The sequence below is a fragment of the Oryctolagus cuniculus genome, chromosome 3 (genome assembly GCF_051225735.1).
Source record: "Oryctolagus cuniculus isolate XC-2025 breed Fujian yellow rabbit chromosome 3, ASM5122573v1, whole genome shotgun sequence".
NCBI lineage: Eukaryota > Metazoa > Chordata > Mammalia > Lagomorpha > Leporidae > Oryctolagus > Oryctolagus cuniculus.
Genome location: NC_142869.1, coordinates 37,510,549 through 37,529,342, shown reverse-complemented (window position 1 = coordinate 37,529,342; position 18,794 = coordinate 37,510,549). Strand labels below are relative to the sequence as shown.

The 18,794-nt window shown below is 40.2% G+C and overlaps 1 protein-coding gene and 1 pseudogene across 2 annotated transcripts in view; one reads left to right on the top strand and one right to left on the bottom strand.

Moving 5' to 3' along the window:
- Window positions 1–18,794, top strand: part of BMPR2 (bone morphogenetic protein receptor type 2) — a 166,587-nt gene that overhangs the window by 107,475 nt on the left and 40,318 nt on the right. For both annotated transcript variants that reach the window (XM_008258990.5, XM_008258989.5), the window contains exons 4-8: window positions 7,945–8,055; window positions 10,532–10,623; window positions 12,997–13,227; window positions 14,578–14,692; window positions 16,981–17,141. In XM_008258990.5, coding sequence (XP_008257212.3) covers window positions 7,945–8,055; window positions 10,532–10,623; window positions 12,997–13,227; window positions 14,578–14,692; window positions 16,981–17,141 — 710 coding nt within the window. The remainder of the gene's footprint in view (window positions 1–7,944; window positions 8,056–10,531; window positions 10,624–12,996; window positions 13,228–14,577; window positions 14,693–16,980; window positions 17,142–18,794) is intronic.
- Window positions 5,021–5,732, bottom strand: LOC100351744 (small ribosomal subunit protein eS8 pseudogene; annotated as a pseudogene).

Below are 18,794 nucleotides of genomic sequence, written 5' to 3'. Positions count from 1 at the left end.
GTTCTTTCTTTGACACAGACCCAGACAAAGGCTGAGTGTAGCAAGGAAGCAGACAGCACGCCTCCAGTAGTAGCCCCCGCCTGGCTCCAGGATTTGTAAACAGAAACATCCCAGGCTCCTATGAGGCAGACAGCTTTTCCCTGTCTCTTCTGCATTCAGGATGTGCTTGCTTGTACAAGCCCAGCCATTGCACACAGGCCTCCATAATAGTGTGTTTACATTTGGCTGAGAATTTAACTGAGAAAAAAAACTAATAGGGAAGGAAAAGAGTTTATTAGAGCTAGGGGAGTTAGATATTTCAAGTATACCCAAATATAATATATATGACATTAAAAAAGAGTTTTTAAAAGAAACAATAAAAATTAGGAATTTTTTTTGGTTCAAGGTCTCTTGTATTAGCTACATATGTGAATACACATATTGAAATATTTTTCCTGGCAGTTTTTAAGGGGTCTCATATTTTTAGAACATGTGGCGTATCCTGGAAAGTTTTTAATTAATAATGTTTAATCCTAAGTATGATTTTAATGTATTAAAATATCTTAATATTTTCATCAACCCCTTTATATGACTTAATAATTCATATTTAGATTGAACTTAGTTAATATAAAAGTTGTATTGCATTTTTTGGGTAAATTTGAGAATGAAAGCAAAGAATTCTGGGCCTTCAAAAAATATAGAAGAGGGGCCAGCGCTGTGGTGCAGTGGGTTAAAGCCCTGGCCTTAAGCGCCAACATCCCATATGGGCGCTGGTTCTAGTCCTGGCTGCTCCTCTTCTAATCCAGCTCTCGGCTATGGCCTGGGAAAGCAGTAGAAGATGGCCCAAGTGCTTGGGCCCCTGCACCCACGTGGGAGACCTAGAAGAAGCTCCTGGCTCCTGACTTCGGATTGGCTCAGCTGCGGCTGTTGCAAGCCATCTGGGGAGTGAACCAGAGGAAGAAAGACTTCTCTCTCTGTCTCTACCTCTCTCTGGAACTCTATCTTTCAAATAAATAAAATAAATCTTAGAAAAAAAATAGAAGATTCATCCAAAAATTTGAAATTAGAAGAACCTTAAAAGGCATCCAGTATAACCCCCCCCCTTTTTTTTACTAGTTTAATGTATTTTAATAGCAATCATACAGGAACAGGACAGAAGATACCTGTAGGACATTCAGAAAAGCATAGTAAGTAAATAGAATTTACTGAATGCTGGCATTGTTTAGGAAAATGTAACAGATTTATTTATAGTTGTTAAATAGTTGAACTGCTGGGACTTATTCACTGGAATATTTTGATTTGTGTTAATGATGTACTTTCCTGAATTTATACTGAAAATTCATATGACAATGGAAAAACTGCTGATACCTAACTTCTGTCTGCTGTTTTTCCATCCCTAATCATACTTACATGCCTTTTGATCCAATTGGGGTAGGGAGTTAATGCTCAGAATTACTTATAATAGGACAGAAATTTTTTCAAAAAGAATGAAAAGAGAAAAAGAAAAGAAAGAAAAAAAGAATGAAATGTTTTCCAACATAGTGGATTCCTAAGCATGTTCTCTAGGAATGTATAGTATGCTAGCTGGATTTCTTTTGGCATTATTGTTTATGTTTGGCATAGATAGTACACAGCTTGCTGTCTGCAAAGAGGCCAGCCAGGTAGGCCTCCCTTGCCTCCTGCAAACACCAGTGTTGGAACTCTGGACATGCTGATCTGTTTTGAAGTTCTGGACAATTTCTCCCACCAGATGCTGAAAGGGAAGTTTGCCATTGGGTGAACTGATAATCAAGTCTGGTTTCACAAAGTACAACACTACCAGACCTATAGTGATGAAGTTTTCTTTAGCTTTCCTGTAGAGAGCCCTCTGTTATGAGTGGTTACTGCAGCCAATTGTTTATTGGGTGCTAAACCACCAAATAGTTTGCAGGCATTGTGCTTTGAACCATGGCATAGGGAACTCTTTACTGTGGCATAGCAGGTAAAGCTGCTGCCACCTGCAGTGCTGGCATCCCGCATGGGCACTGGTTCGAGTCCCAGCTCCTCCACCTCCAATCCAGCTCTCTGCTATGGCCTGGGAAGGCAGTGGAGGATGGCCCAAGTCCTTGGACCCCTGCACCTGCTTGGGAGACCCAGAAGAAGCTCTGGACTCCTGGCTTTGGATTGGCCCAGCTCCAGCCATTGTGGCCATCTGGGGAGTGAACCTGCAGATAGAAGGACCCCTCACCTTACCTCCGCCTCTGCCTCGCTGTAACTCTGCCTTTCAAATAATAAATAAATAAATCTTTAAAAAAGAAGAAGAAGAAGTGGAGCAGCCAGAATATGAACTTGTGCCCATATGGGATGCCAGCACCATAGGTGGGCAGCCTAGCCTACTATGCCATGGCGTTGGCCCCTTTAGCTTAATTTTGAAGTTAAATCATTGCCCATCATATCTCTGTTAATATGTAATATACTTCCTCAGGACAAATTTTCTTAACTTGGTGTCTTTGTCAGTCTAGGTGTCTTTAACAAAGTACTACAGACTGAGTAGCTTAGTCCTAGAGGCTCTGACATCCAAGGTCATGGTGACAGCAGATCTGGTGTCCAGTGAGGGGTCAGTTCCTGGTTTATGGGTGGCTGTCTTTTTGTATCCTCACATGGTGAGACCACACAGAGCTATCCCTTGTCTCTTCCTCTTTTTATGAGGACTTTAACCTTATTCATGTGGGCTCCTCTTGTCTGACCTGATTACCTACAAAAGACCTTCTATCCAACTGGGGATTTAGGCTTGTATGAGTTTGTGGGTGACACATTCAGTCCATAGCACTATAGGTATGAGGTAAAATAAATAAATAAACAAAGCCTCCTTTTGTGTGTGTCATTCTCCATTCCTTGTTTTCCAGAAACACAAAATTCTTTTGATTCACAAATCTGCCTCAAAATTTCTATTTCAAATGGAAACACAATTGAGGGTGACACTGAGGTTTCTAATGTAGTTGGCGATTTGGAACAGTGAAGTAATACAGTAACGGCTTACGTATACAGGGTTGTGTTGGATACATAGGGAAGAACATGAAAGCAGACTAAAAATCCTGTAAGCAGCCAACATCGATGCTACAGAATCTTGTATAAAAACTCCTACATTTTTAGGAAAGACACTTAGGCTTTTGAGTCTGTTTTCTCACAATTTACAATCATTTTTTAAAGTTTTATTTATGTGTTTTCTTGAAAGGTAGAGTGATAGGGAGAGAGAATTCATTTGCTGGTTCACTCCCCAAATGGCTACAACAGCAAGCGCTGGGCCAGGCAAAACCTAAGAGCCTGGAACTCCATCCAGGTCTCCCATGTGGGTGTCAGGGACCCAGGTGCTTGGGCCATCCTCCGCTTAGCAGGAAGCTGGATTAAAATCAGAGGTGCTTGAACTGACTTTCCAATATGAGATGGAGGTGTCCTAAGCAGCAGCTTGGCCCACTACACCACAACACCCACCCCTTTATATTTACTTATAAGTTAGGTCTATTTTTAGTGTTCATACTAGATTATAAAAAACATAAAGGGTTAGGTGTTGTGGAGCAGTGGGTTAAGCTACTGCTTGGGACTGCCACTCCCCATATTTCAGTCCCTTGTTCAAGTCCTGGCTATTCCACTTCCAGTCCACCTTCCTGCTAATGCAGTCCTAGGAGACAGCAGGTGATGTCTCAAGTGGTTGAGTCCCTACCACCCATGTGGGAGACCCAGATGGAATTCTGGCCTTCTGGCTTCCACCTGACCCAGCTCCAGCTGTAGCAGGTATTTGAAGAGTCAACCAGTGGATGAAAGATACCTCTCTGTCTTTCTCTGTCTCTCTCTCTGCCTTTGAAATAAAAATAAATAAGTAAATAAATAAACTTTTTAAAAAAACTATCAAAAAGAAATAACAGACAAGGAGTGAGATGGAATAATTGGAAATCAGAGATAATTTTCATAATATGCATTTTCTATAATTTTTGAAGATGTTTATATAGTCACCCATTGTTATCTGCAGGAGATTCATTCCAGGACTCCCACTCTGATGCTCAAGTTCCCTATATAAGTAATGTAATGTTTGCTTGTAACCTGTACACTTCCTTCCATATACTTTAAATCATCTCCAGAGTATACATGTAATACCTAATACATATAAATACTATGTAAGTCATTGTTATGCCATATTGATTAGGGAATAATGATAAGAAAGAATCTGTACTATGTTCAGTACAGCTGCAACTACCACAGGCTTAACTATATAGTGTACAAATGAGACTAGAGGTCAGCCAGGCTCAAACAAGTGCTGAAAAGGGCCTGAGGATGTGTGAAATGACTGATGGCTGCAGCAGTGTGTGCCTGCACATCACTTCATAATACATGTGGATTCAGAATGGTGCTCAGTGTGTGGCAAATTCAAATTTTGCTTTTTGAAACTTTATGGAATATAAAAGCTGAATATTTTCAATTTGTGGAACCCACAAATGCAGAACCTGTGGATATGGAGGATATGAAGAACTGACTTTATAGGTTTTGGTACTATCCATGGTGTCAGGCATCTACTGAGGATCTTGGAATCTATTCCCTGCTTGTAAGTGAGGATTACTGAATTTGACAGTAATGGTAGGGGAAGAAGATTAGCAAGCACATAAAATGTTTGTATATATCTTAAATAATCTATAAATTATTATTTAGATTTGTGTGTATGTGTGTTGAAAATGAATTTTCTTTAGGGTTTGGCAAATTATAAAATGAATTTTGTTTTTTTTTTTAAATAGAGGTAAAATGACATGGAATTAACTAGGTTAAAAATGTACCATTATTATATTCACAATATGTGCAATCTATATCTGATTCCAAAACATTTTCATCACCCCACAAGGGAAACTTCGTACCTAGTAAATAGCCTCTCCCTTTAATCCTCTTCCCCAGTCCCTGGTGGCTACTAATCTGCTTTCTGTCTCCATGGATTTGCCTATTCAGAATAGTTCACATAAATGGAATTATTGAATCTGAAGTCTTTCTTACATCCTTTGTATACCTGACTTTTGTTTATCCCTTCATCAGTTTATGAACATTTCTGTTGTTCCCTTTTGGCTATTCTGTATAGTAGACAGAGATATAGAACAGTAAAAACCTTTATTACATGAGAGAAGATTTATTTGCCTTTCCAGCCCTTGATTTTCCTTAGATATACTTCGGCTCCTTGCCCTTTAGCACATAGCCATCTGCTCGGCCACTGTGGTCAGGACTTGATGCAATGCAAGCAAAAGCTTGCCCTGCTGGAACTGCTCCTCCAAAATACTGCTGATTTTGGCATTCTGTTTCCTTTCACCATATCTATTTTGAATTTCTTTGATTGTTTCTTGTTTAAAATCTCTTCCTCCTCAGGAGTCAGCTTAGCTCCTCCACGTAGCCCAGGGGCAGTGCCTAGTGGGATTTGTACAGCTATGTGCTGTCAATAGCGTGATACAGTTCTTTATCAAGATCTTGGTGCAGACCAGCTTGTTACTGGGGATATCGTAGACAATGCTGATGATCCTTCTTTTGCAAGCATATGTTTGGAACCCCACAAGAGAGGTTCCCCATGTCCAGCCTCAGGACACGATACCTCTTGTTGCCTCCTCGAAGACAGGCTGTATGTGTGCAGCAGGGGCCAGTCTTAGTGTTGGTAGCCAGATGTCCCAGCTCATACTTCCACTTTGCTAGGGCTTTTTTTTGCCCCCACTGTTGCAGCACTTGTGCCAGTTGTCCTTAGAGATGTTCATCAGTTGTTGCTGGCTGGAAAGAGCTGATGAGGAAGTTTTTGTTTGAAAAACTATTTTGGCTGGCTCTGCGGCTCACTTGGCTAATCCTCCACCTGCGGCGCCGGCACACCGGGTTCTAGTCCCGGTCGGTCAGGGTGCCGGATTCTGTCCCAGTTGCCCCTCTTCCAGGCCAGCTCTCTGCTATGGCCCAGGAGTGCAGTGGAGGATGGCCCAAGTGCCTGGGCCCTGCACCCCATGGGAGACCAGGAGAAGCACCTGGCTCCTGGCTTCGGATCAGCGCAGTGCGCCGTCCGCGGCGGCCATTGGAGGGTGAACCAACGGCAAAAGGAGGACCTTTCTCTCTGTCTGTCTCTCTCTCTCACTGTCCACTCTGCCTGTAAAAAAAAAAAAAAAGGGCAAAACTATTTGTACTTTTTTTTGGGTGGTAGGAGGGAATGGGTATTGCCTAGGAGTGGAATTACTAGGTCTTATGTAAATCTGTGTTTAGCTTTTTGAGAAACCACCAAGTTTTTTTTTTTTTTTTTTTGCTGTAGCTGTACAATTTATATTTCCACCATCAATGAATGTACAGGGGCTCTAATTTCTCCATATCTTTGCCAACTCTTTTATTTTGTTCTTCCTTTTTTTTTTTTTTAGCTGTAACCATACTAATACATGTAGAGTGGTATCTCATTATGTTAACATTTGTTTTTTAAGATGTATTTTTGTTTGTTTAATTTCTTGAAAGGCAGAGTGACAGAGAGACAGAGATAGAATCTTCTATCTGTTTATTCATTCCCCAAATAGTTGCAATGGCCAGGGTTGGGCTGGCCTGAAGCTGAGAGCCAGGAACTTCATCTTGGTCTCCCATGTGGCTGGCATGGGCCCAAGTATTTGGGCCATCATCTGCTGCTTTTCCAGGCATATTAGCAGGGAGCTGAATTGGAAGCAAAGCAGCCATGACTTGAATTAGCACTCTGATAAGGGATGTCAGCATTGTAAGCTGTGACAACCCGCTGCGCCACCATGCCAGACACAGTAACATTAGTTTTTATATGTAAGCTTTTTGCCTATAATTTACTCTGTATATTTAAAGATAACAGTTATCAGTATGATAACATCTGTTGATATCTAATAAATGTTCTGCAAATTAATAGCATTTTAGCACTTCAGCAGAACCTTCTATAGAAATAACAGACATTTTAATATGCAACTACTCTTTACCTGACCCAGACAGATAAATTGATAAAGAACAGGAATTCCTATCAGAGAAATTGTGATATACAGGTTTCTTACTTTATCGTAGAAGCTTCTAGTGTGAATGCAACACAAAATTATAATGTCCAAAGTAAGAAAGTTTTAAAATACAGTCTGATTGATTTTTGATTGAATATGAAAAGTGATTAAATAAGGATATTAGCAGTTATCAAGTCTGGCCTCTGGTCAGTATTACCGAATGCTGACTGAGTAACTAGTAACGTAATGAACATATATATTTCAGAGTACAACTCATTCCATTTTATACAGCTCTGTTTGTAAGCCATTTGTTCTATATTCTGAACTGAAGACTGTTGTGAACATAAACACATTAAATCTTGTAATGCTCTAAATCTATTCAAAACAAGCCCACTTTCCTGTATGAAGACAGCTATCACATTCTCCCCAGCTTATTCTTTCTTCTACATAAGATATTTTGAGTCCTTTGTAGAACAATTCAGAGTTCTCTTACCTTCACTGCTTTACTTGATCTTTTCTGGATATGCTCTGGTTTATGGACTTCCATCCTAAGGGGTATTTGCTCTATGTATATTACCTACCAGGATAAAACTAACACATAAAGTGTGTTATCACGTTCATGATGGCCATGTGATTTAGATGTGTGTTTTCATTCTCCAAGTGTATGAATTTAAGCTCAGACAGGTGAAGAAATTTTCCCAAGATCATGTACATATAATAAGTGGAAGAAGTACTCATAACCATATGTTAAACATAACCATATGTTAACCATATGTTAAACACAAACATAACCTTTATGTTTAGAATATGTATAACTTAATTGCTTCTCAGCCTTTTGACTAATATCAAATGAAAGTATGTATAATTTTTTCATTTCCTTTTAGCAAAAACATTGCTGATTTATTGTATGTTGATATAGCCTTTCTAAGGGCAGTCTGTTGTTACTTGACAAAATACTAAAAAAAATGACAGGGTTTTTAAATGTGTTTTCTTTTAGGTCCACCTCATTCATTTAATCGAGATGAGACGATAATCATTGCTTTGGCATCAGTCTCTGTATTAGCTGTTTTGATAGTTGCCTTATGCTTTGGATACAGAATGTTAACAGGTAAAAAAAAATACAATTTGTGTCTTATCATTTATTAAATGTACTGTTTAATCAATTTATTTTCTTCTTTTAAAGATCACTATGCTAGTGTGAGTGTTTAGCCTAGTGGTTAAATGCCTTTGTCCCATATCAAAGTACTTTTTTTTTTTTAAGACCTATTATATTTTTTCCAAAAGGCAGGGTTACAGAGACAGAGGGAGAAACAGAGAAAGTGGGGATCTTCTGTCCACTGGTTTGCTCTTCAAACAGCCACAGTGGCTGGAGCTGAGCTGATCTGAAGCCAGGAGCCAGGAGTGTGGGTGCAGGAGCCCACGCACTTGGGCCATCCTCTGCTGCCTTTGCTGACTCATTAACAGGGAGTTGGATGGGAAGTGGAGCAGCCAAGGACATGAACCAGCAACCATATGGGTTGCCAACACTGTAGATGGCAGCTTTACCTGCCATGCCACGGTGCCAGCCCCTACTTTTGGATATATATTTATATATTTTAAAAGATTCTATTTACTTATTTATTTATTTTTAAGATTTTATTTATTTATTTGGGAGGCAGAGAAACAAAGAGAGGTAGAGGCAGGCAGAGAGGTCAGACAGGGAGAGAGGTCTTCCATATGTTTATTCACGTCTCAAGTGACCACAACAGCCATAAGCCAGGAGTTTCTTCTGGTTCTCCCACATGGGTACAGGGGCCTAAGCACTTGGGCCATCTTCCGCTGCTCTCTCAGACCGTAAGCACCAACCCCATACTTTTGGGTTTAATACCCAACTCAGGCACCTGACTTCCTGATAATGCAGACCCTGGGAGGCAGCGTTGATGGCTTAAGCAATTGGGTTCCGTCCACCTATATGGTAGACTTTGATTGTTCCTGGCTTTACCTCCCTCACCCCAAGGCATCTGGGGAGTGAATTAGTTGATACGCTATTATCTCTAACAAACTTTTTTCCAGTTTTTTTAATGAAAAAAATTTCAAAATTATGAACTTGCAACAGTTATCACATATGGGCAATATTTTTTTCATTTATAGCCTCAGTAACTATCTCCTTCTATGCCATTAAATTAATTTGAAGCAAATCACAGATACCACCTACCTATAAATAATTTACTATATTTCTGTAATATAATGGCTTACAAAATACATAATACCATTTTCATATCTGAGAAAAACAACAGTAGTCTTCAGAATCATCATGTGTCCAATTGGTCCTAATAAACTAGATTTGATGGCCCATTTAAGACCCTATAACCTGGGGCTGGCGCCATGGCGCAGTAGGTTAATCTGATGCCTGCAGCACTGGCATCCCATATGGGCACCGGTTCTAGTCCCAGCTGCTGCTGTTTCAATCCAGTTCTCTGCTGTGGCCCGGGAAGGCAGTGGAGGATGGCCCAAGTGCTTGGGCCCCTGCACCCGCTTGGGAGGCCAGGAGGAAGCTCCTGGCTCCTGGCTTCGGATCAGTGCAGCTCCGGCCGTTGCGGCCATTTGGGGAGTGAACCAACGGAAGGAAGACCTTTCTCTCTGTCTCTCCCTCTCACTGTCTTTAACTCTACCTCTCAAATAAATAAATAAATAAAATTTTTAAGAAAAGAACCTATTATCTATTTATTCATTCGAATAGCTTTAATAAAACCTTCTTTAAATGTTTTTCTAGGGACAGGCTCTTGGGCTAGTGGTTAAGACATTTGTGTCCCATGTGGGAATATCTGGGTTCAATACTCAGCTCCAGCTTCTGACTCCAGACCCTGGGAGGCAGCAGGTATACTCTTGTCGTTGGGTCCCTGCCACCCATTTGATAGACCAGGATGGAGTTCCTGGTTCCCAGATTTTGGTCCTTATGCCCAGGACCACTGTGGACATTTGGAGAGTGAACCAATGGATGAAAGTTTCTCTCTCTCTCTCTCTCTTGCTAACTCTCTCACTATCTCTGTTTCTGTCTCTTTGCCTCCCAAATTAAAAAAAGTTTTTGCAACATTTCTTAGGGTTTTAAACTTATAATAAGTTTTTTATTCACTTATTTTTTTGGGAGACAGAGACATAGAGGAAAAGTACACATGGATGAAAATGAGCTGGCTCCCATCTGCTGGTTCGTGGTTCATTTTCCAAATGCCCTCAATGACCAGGGCTGGGCCAAGGCTGGAGCTAGAAGCCAGGAACATTATCCAGGTCTCCCACATGGGTGGCAGGAACTCAGTTATTTGAACTGTCATTTGCTGCCTCCAAGGATTTGCATTAACAGAAAGCTGAAGTCAGAAGATGGAGCTCTGACTTATTAAACCTAGGTACTCTAATATCGGAGGCAGGTGTCTTAATAACTTGGATAAATGTCCAATGTGGTTTTAAACTTTTGAACTAAGGTATGGTGGAAGCAACTCTCCAATTTCCTACCTTTCATGTTATTTAGTATGTGTCTTTATTTAATTGTGAAAAATATCGTTATTTTATGAAAACCACACATTAGTTACTTCTTTTTCCCATTTCTGTAGGAGATCGAAAACAAGGTCTTCACAGTATGAACATGATGGAGGCAGCAGCATCAGAGCCTTCTCTTGACCTAGATAATCTAAAACTATTGGAGGTAAGATTGCTCTTAGAATTTAGGTGTTGCTTCTACTCTTAAAATATATTTGGGACAATGATTTCATTAACTCATTTATTTATTCTGTTCATATTTATATCAGTTTTGTTCCAAGACTTATTCTAGGCACTGGTAATATAGGCAACCACACAGATATCCCTCCTGTAGCTTATATGACAGAGATAAGCGAATGTATAATATAGTTTCAAGTAGTAGTAAGTACTATGAAGAAAATTAATGTGGAAGAAAAGATAAGAAAATGATGGAAAGGAAGTAGTTAAACAAAGTATATTTAGAAAGGGGATGACCTTTGAGTACAGAGCTAAACAAAGTATGGCAATAAAGATATGTGAAAGTCTGAGGAAAATGTGCCAGCAAGGAGTCTGTAGTAGATACCCAATAAATATTCCTTGTCTGAGCATATGCTATATATTTTTGTAGGTACATATGGCTATTACATATCCCATGTAATTCTTTTTAAAGATTTATTTATTTGAGAGGCAGAGTTAGAGAGAGAGAGGGAGAGACATAGAGAGAGAGGTCTTCCATCCGCTGGTTCACTCCTCAAATGTTTGCAACAGCCTGAGCTGGGCCGATCCAAACCAGGCGCCAGGAGCTTCCTCCAGGTCTCCTATGTGGATGCAAGGAGCCCAAGCACTTGGTCCATTTTCTACTGCTTTCCCAGGCCACTAGCGAGGAGCTGGATCAGAAGTGTAGCAGCCAGGACTCAAACCGGCACACATATGGGAAGCTAGCACCGCAGGCAGAAGCTTAACCTACTAAGCCACAGTGCTAGCCCCTGCATGTAATTTTTTTATTTGGTAACATCTCAGAAGTTATGTTGAAAGTCTTATATGATGGATGTTTCTTGTTGTTGTTTTGTTTTTAAAAAGATTTATTTATTTATTTGAAAGACAGAAATACAGAGAGAGAGAAAAAGATATCTTCCATCTTCTGGTTCACTCCCCAGATGGCCACAACTGTCAGGGCTGAAGCCAGGAGCCAGGAGCTCCATCCAGGTCTCCCAAGTGGGTGCAGGGGCCCAAGAACTAGACCATCTTTCTCTGCTCTCCCAGGCACATTAGCAGGGAGCTGGATTAGAAGTGGAGCAGCCGGGACTTGAACTGGAATCCATAGGGGGTGCCAACACTGTAGGCAGAGTCTTAACCTTCTAGAATACAGTGTCAGCCCATGAATGTTTTTACAGCTTTTTTAAAGGATGGTCTATAAGTTAAATTTTAACCTAAAAATACATCCTTAAATAAATGATGGCAAATCCCTAATCTGTTTGAATAAAAAGTAAAATTCTCAAGCCAGAAATTAAGAGAATAGGTTACATTTTTGCTGATTCTTTGTATATTGAATAATTTTTATTATTGCCTCACAAATATTACGAGTATTATGTTGTGGAATACCTAGACTCTTAGATTCTTTTAAAGTGTGCTGATTTTTATTCTTTGTTTTAGTAAACAGTTAACTTGGTTGGGCACATATTACACACTTGTCTAGAACACAAGCTCAAATCTCAGTTTATGTATTTTATCTAGAGTCTGTCTCATGCGTCCTCTGGATTTTCCTCTCTGACTTTTCTCCTTTTCAGTATCCTCCCCTTTACCTTCCAGCAGCAATGGCTACTCCAAATTATGTCCCCTGGAACCCAGGGCCAGAAAGATTATGGATTTTCTGCCACAGCTTTAGCTCTACTAGAGCTGATTTCAATGTTCCCTCAAGCTAAAAGCCATAAAAATAGATAGTTCACCCCAAGCCACTCTTCTAAGCCTTACTGCCTTTTGGAATCTGCCTTTGGGTTTCTGTATGTGCGTGCAAAATTTAAAGTTGTTATGTGCAGGGGGCTGGTAGGTCCAGTGAGTGCTTCCTTGGTCATACCAGAAATAGACTTTATTTAATAGTTGATTTGGGGCCGGCGCTGTAGCTCACTTGGTCAATCCTCCGCCTGTGGTGCCGGCATTCCATATGGGCGCTGGGTTCTAGTCCCGGTTGCTCCTCTTCCAGTCTAGCTCTCAGCTGTGGCCCGGGAGGGCAGTAGAGGATGGCCCAAGTGCTTGGGCCCCTGCACCCGCATGGGAGACCATGAAGAAGCACCTGGCTCCTGGCTCCGGATCAGCGCAGCGCTGGCCATGGCAGACATTTGGGGAGTGAACCAACAGAAGGAAGACCTTTCTCTATCTATCTCTCTCACTGTCTATGAATCTACCTGTCAAATAAATTAAAAAAAAAAAAAAAAGTTGAGTAAGCAATAAACAATAGAGAGCTGAGGCATGCTGTATGGATTTCTACTTTATTATTTAGTAAGTTTTATTGCTCACCTGTGATATGAATTAATACTTTGCTTTCTTTAAAATAAACTTACAGCTAATTGGCCGGGGTCGATATGGAGCAGTTTATAAAGGTTCCTTAGATGAGCGTCCAGTTGCCGTAAAAGTATTTTCCTTTGCAAATCGTCAGAATTTTATCAATGAGAAGAACATTTACAGAGTGCCTTTGATGGAACATGACAACATCGCTCGCTTTATAGTTGGAGATGAGAGAGTTACTGCAGATGGACGCATGGAGTATTTGCTTGTGATGGAGTATTATCCCAATGTAAGTTCTTTATAAAAATTAAACTAATATTTATATTAGCTATCAATCAGACTTCCAGGTTGACTACTATAATATAGAATATTGCTGGCTTGCAGACTTGTTATTAATGTGTCTGCAGTGAGCTAAGAATCTCATGCCAGAATGTAAATTGATTACACCACTAATTATACTAATTATACTCCTCTGTACCCACTCCCCTCTCCTTTGGTAGCAAAACTTTCTCCATAAGGAAGTAATTCTTCGATTGACATTCATAATGTTGGAAGCTCCTTATGTTATAAGAGAACAATAATAGTATGCAGATAAGCACTTTGAGTACCACAAAGGCATACAATCATTCCTTGGTATCCACAGGGATGATTGGTTTCAGGACAACCCCCACCAATCCCACAATCCACGTGTACCAAAGTCTTCTGTTAGATCGGGTAGTATTTGTTTATAACCTATGCACGTCCTTCAGTTACTTTAAATAATTTCTAGATTACTTACAGTACCTAGTAGAATGTAAATGTTTTGTAACTAGTTGTTATGTTGTATTGTTAAGGGAATAATAACAGAGAAAAAAGTCTGTACATATTCAGACACATTCAACATCAGTTCAGTTGATTGAATCCATGGGTGCAGAACTTGGAGACATAGAAGGCAAACTAGTATACACAGAAGGTATACCAGTATTTACTTAAGCCTTCTGTTTTCTACCTGTAAACATGACAATATAGTTTGTATTTGTACTTGTGAAAAGGTATAATTATTTCTATATTTTTTAAAAAGATTTATTTCAAAGGTAGTGATAGAAGGAGAGGAAGATGAGGGCCCAAGAGATAGAGAAGTCTTTCATTTGCTGGTTACTCTCCAGATGGTTGCAACAGTTAAGGCTGGGCCAGGCTAAAGCCAGGACACAGGAACTTCATCTGAGTCTCCCATGTCGGTGACAGAGACTCAAGTACTTGAGCCATCTTCTGCTGCTTCCCAGACAAATTAGCAGGAAGCTGGATTGGAAGTAGAGCAGCAGATTCTCCAGCAAGCATTCCAGTATGGGATACAGGCATCCCAAGTGGCCACAGCACCCACCCCATTGATTTAATAGATGATGAAGTGTTTAAGAGGAAATAGTCATTCATAATTTTTTATATTGGAGACATAAAAATTGATATTTAAAATCTTTACTTTCCATACTGTCCTCTCTACATATAGAAATGCCTTACTAACTCAAGATTCTGTCATATTGTAGTTCATTGGTTCTTCATGGAGTCCTAAATTATGCAAATCCTTTATAAGGCTGCTAACTTATCTCTTTATGTAAAAGTAAGTTAATTTCACTTTTGGGGGGCATTTTTTCCCTCTACATAGGGATCTCTATGCAAGTATTTGAGTCTCCATACAAGTGACTGGGTAAGCTCTTGCCGTCTGGCTCATTCTGTGACTAGAGGACTGGCTTATCTTCACACAGAATTACCACGAGGAGGTAAGACAATGAATAAAAGATGAATGACACTCCATTGGGTTCAAAATTCACAAAGAGTAGTTCTAATCATAATTTCAAAGTAAAGGTATAATTTCTGTTACAGATTTATTAATAGCCAATTGTTTGATAGATCCAGCATAATAAAAAACTACCTGAAACATAACAAGAATAATAAGAAAAAGACTTCATCTAGAGGAAGCTAAGCTGTGACTACTCTCCATCCAAAGATACATATGTGGGCAAACTTAGAAATTTTTTTTTATTCTAATGGCTCTCAGATTCTAAGAAGCCCATTTATGGACCTTAAGTTCAGAACCTCTTAGCCAGGTTATATTTTCCTTATATTTATTTTATTTAAATGAATGACAATGCATTATTACTTTTTTAGTTTTGTTATCACATCTCTATTCCATGTGATTTTTAAACTAAAACCCAAATGTATTTTTCTGTAAGTTAATTAAACAGAAATAAGCTTAGCCAAATCTGTTGGTGCAGGGAGGGGGGATGACAGTGACTTCAATTAGAAAGAAATTTTTTTCTTTTTCATGTAAGAATCTAGGGAGAGACAGTGTAGGATTGAGTTGGCAGCACTATGGTATTATGAGGACCTGAGTCTCTTGTATTTCTTCTCCACCATCCTTTATACAGCTTTCATTTGCAAAATTACCTTATCACCCATCATGCTGAATTCTAGGCAGCAGGAAAAAGGAAAGGAAGGTAAAAAGAAATGCTGCTTTGTTCCTCCAGAAGTTCCACTCTTATGCTTGTGTTTTGCTTCCCAGAACTTAGTTCACACTTAGATTCAGAAGAGGCTGGGAATAGAGGTTTTTTGGTTGAGTGCCTTCCAGCCTCCAAATAATGCTGGGTTTGGCCACTAAGCAGGAAGGGGAGAATGAATGGTGGGGAATCAGTTTTTGCCTGTGTTCAGAACTAGTTGTTACTCCTCATGGTGACTGTAGTCTTCTGATTTTCATGTGAATATTTGCTAGTTGTTCAGAGTATCTCTTTTTCATACATTTGTTTTCTCACTTTGTTTCAGTCTGTACTTCTGTATCACAGGCCACCCCTCAATTAGCTTTTCTGTGAAAATTCTGTCCCTGTACTTTCTTAAGTTTTCTCTGACCTCTTTAGTTAAGAGAACATTAATGTACAGTTTCTTAGATCTTTGTTCCACTGTGTTATAACATGGATCATCTTTTCTAGCTGATGCTTCATATATAAATAATTTCACCTGAATAATTTATCAGTTCATTTATCTTGACATCTTGCTTTTCCTGACTACAAAATTGACTTGTGTTACTGTCTATGTCAGCAACTTGGTGCACTTTCTTTAGTGTTTTGTGCATTAACAATTGGACTGTGCCCCTTTATTCCTTCCTTTAAAAAGCTGGCTTAGCCTTTTTCAAAGTTTTCATGATTCAGCAAGATTTTAAGTCAAATTTGGCTGAAAGCATGATTGCCATCACATACACACATTTCATTTAAACAGAGCTATTAACTCCTGTTTTCAAATTGTACTGCCGCTTGTTTTTTTTTTATATCAAAGGAATCACTCTATTCTGTCTAACATTAGCTAATATTATCACCAAATAGTTACCTTTTTCAAAACTGAGTTTCTAAATATCACTGCATGTAAAACATGTATAGTTGGCTGGCGCCGCAGCTCACTAGGCTAATCCTCCGCCTGCGGCGCCGGCACACCAGGTTCTAGTCCCAGTCGGGGCGCTGGATTCTGTCCTGGTTGCCCCTCTTCCAGGCCAGCTCTCTGCTATGGCCAGGGAGTGCAGTGGAGGATGGCCCAAGTGCTTGGGCCCTGCACCCCATGGGAGACCAGGAGAAGCACCTGGCTCCTGGCTTCAGATCAGCGCGGTGCTCCGGCCGCGGCGGCCATTGGAGGGTGAACCAACGGCAAAGGAAGATCTTTCTCTCTGTCTCTCTCTCTCACTGTCCACTCTGCCTGTCAAAAAAATAAATAAATAAAAATAAAAATAAAAAAAGAAAAAATAAATTTGTGTTAGAATTAGAAAAACAGTTTGTTTGCTGTTAGTTTCAGCTGAATGTTTAATCATTAATTAACTATACATGTAATGGATGTTATGTTATAAAATATATTAGAAAGTAATAAGGAGAAAGTTGAAATTTTGATTTCTCATGTCATTTTTGTTATTAGAAAATTAATGGGCAGAAAAATAACATTTCTTCTATATTTATATTTTTTACTGTTTTTTATATGTAATTCCCAATAGTTACATTTAAGCACCAATAACTATTCGAAATTTCCCAAACAGATCATTATAAACCTGCAATTTCTCATCGAGATTTAAACAGCAGAAATGTCCTGGTAAAAAATGATGGAACCTGTGTTATTAGTGACTTTGGGTTGTCCATGAGGCTGACTGGAAACAGACTTGTACGCCCAGGAGAAGAAGATAATGCAGCCATAAGTGAGGTAAGTATATGTAAGAGGTATCATACTGACATATTTTGAAATTATGTGGACTGGTGCTATGACTTAGTAGGCTAAGCCTTCGCCTGCGGGGCCGGCATTCCCTATGGGCACCAGTTTGTGTCCCGGCTGCTCCTCTTCCAATCCAGCTCTCTGCTATGGCCTAGGAAAATAGAAGATGGCCGAAGTCCTTGGGTCCCTGCAGCCATGTGGGAGACCCGTAAGAAGCTCCTGTCTCCTGGCTTTGGACAGTGCAGCTCTGGCCATTGCGGTCGCCTGGGGAGTGAACCAGCAGATGGAAGACCTCTCTCTCTGTCTCTCCCTCTCTGTAACTCTGCCTGAAATAAAAAACAAATAAATAAATAAATAACTAAAATTATGAATGAATTGCACTAAAAAAATCCACTGCTGAGGACAATTGTCCTTATATACTGCCAATTACGGAATATTGAGATTTATAAAATTTGGAAACACCAAAGACACTACATAAGAGCCTTTGTAAAGTTCATCAGTTTATTTTGGGAATCACTGACTTCTATCTCACTTTTTTTTAAGATTTACTTATTATTTTAAAGATGGAATATCCAAGAAGGAAAGGCAGGAGGTGGGGAGAGAGACATCAGTTTTTCTTGTGGTATTCACTCCCCAACTTGCCTCAATAGCCAGGTCTGGACCAAGCCAAAACCAGGAGCCAGGGCTTCAACCAGGTACTTGGGTACTTGGACCATCATCTCCTGCCTTCCCCAGCACATTAGCAGGGAGCTGAATAGGAAACAGTATAGCCAGGACTTGAACTAGCATTCCAGTATGAGATGTTGGCATCGTAAGCAGGGATTTAACCCACCATGCCTCAATCCCAGTCCCTGCTCGCTCATGTGCTCTCTCTCTCTCTCTCTCTCTCTCAAAGATTTGAAAGCCAGAGCAAGAGAGAGACAGAGAACCTTCCATCTGCTGGTTCATTCTCCAAATGGCATCCGTAGCCAGGTCTGTGCCAAGCTGAAGCCAGGAGCCAGGAACTCCCTCCTGGTCTCCCACATGGGTAGCAGGGACCAAAGTACTTGGACCATCATCCCTTGCCTTCCCTGGTACATTAGCAGGGAGATGTATTGAAAACAGAGCAGGCAGGACTCAAACTGGCATTCCAGAATGAGATGTTGGCCACCTTAAACAACTGTGTCACAGTGCCAGTCAGTGCCATCTCATTTTTCTTTTAAAGATTTATTTGAATGGCAGAGCTAGAGGGAGGGAGGGAGGGAGGCAGAGAGGAAGGGATCTTCTGTCTGCTAGTTCACTATTCAAATGGCCTCAATAGCCAGGGCAGGGCCAGGCCAAAGCCAGGAGTCAGGAACTCCATCCCAGTTTCTCACATGAGTGACAGGGACCCAGATTCTTGAACCATTTTCTGTTGCCTTCCCAGGCACGATAGCCAGAAACAAGATTGAAAGCAGAGTAGATGGGACTTGAACCGGGATAATGGTGTCATAGGCTGTAGTTTAACTTTAACTTTCTGTGCCACTATTCCAACCCCTATTTTTGTTTTGTTTTGTTTTGTTTTGCTTTTTTAAAAGATTTATTTATTTATTTGAAAGGCAGAATTACAGAGAGGCAGAGGCAGAAAGAGAGAGGGGTCTTCCATCTGCTGGTTCACTCCCCAAA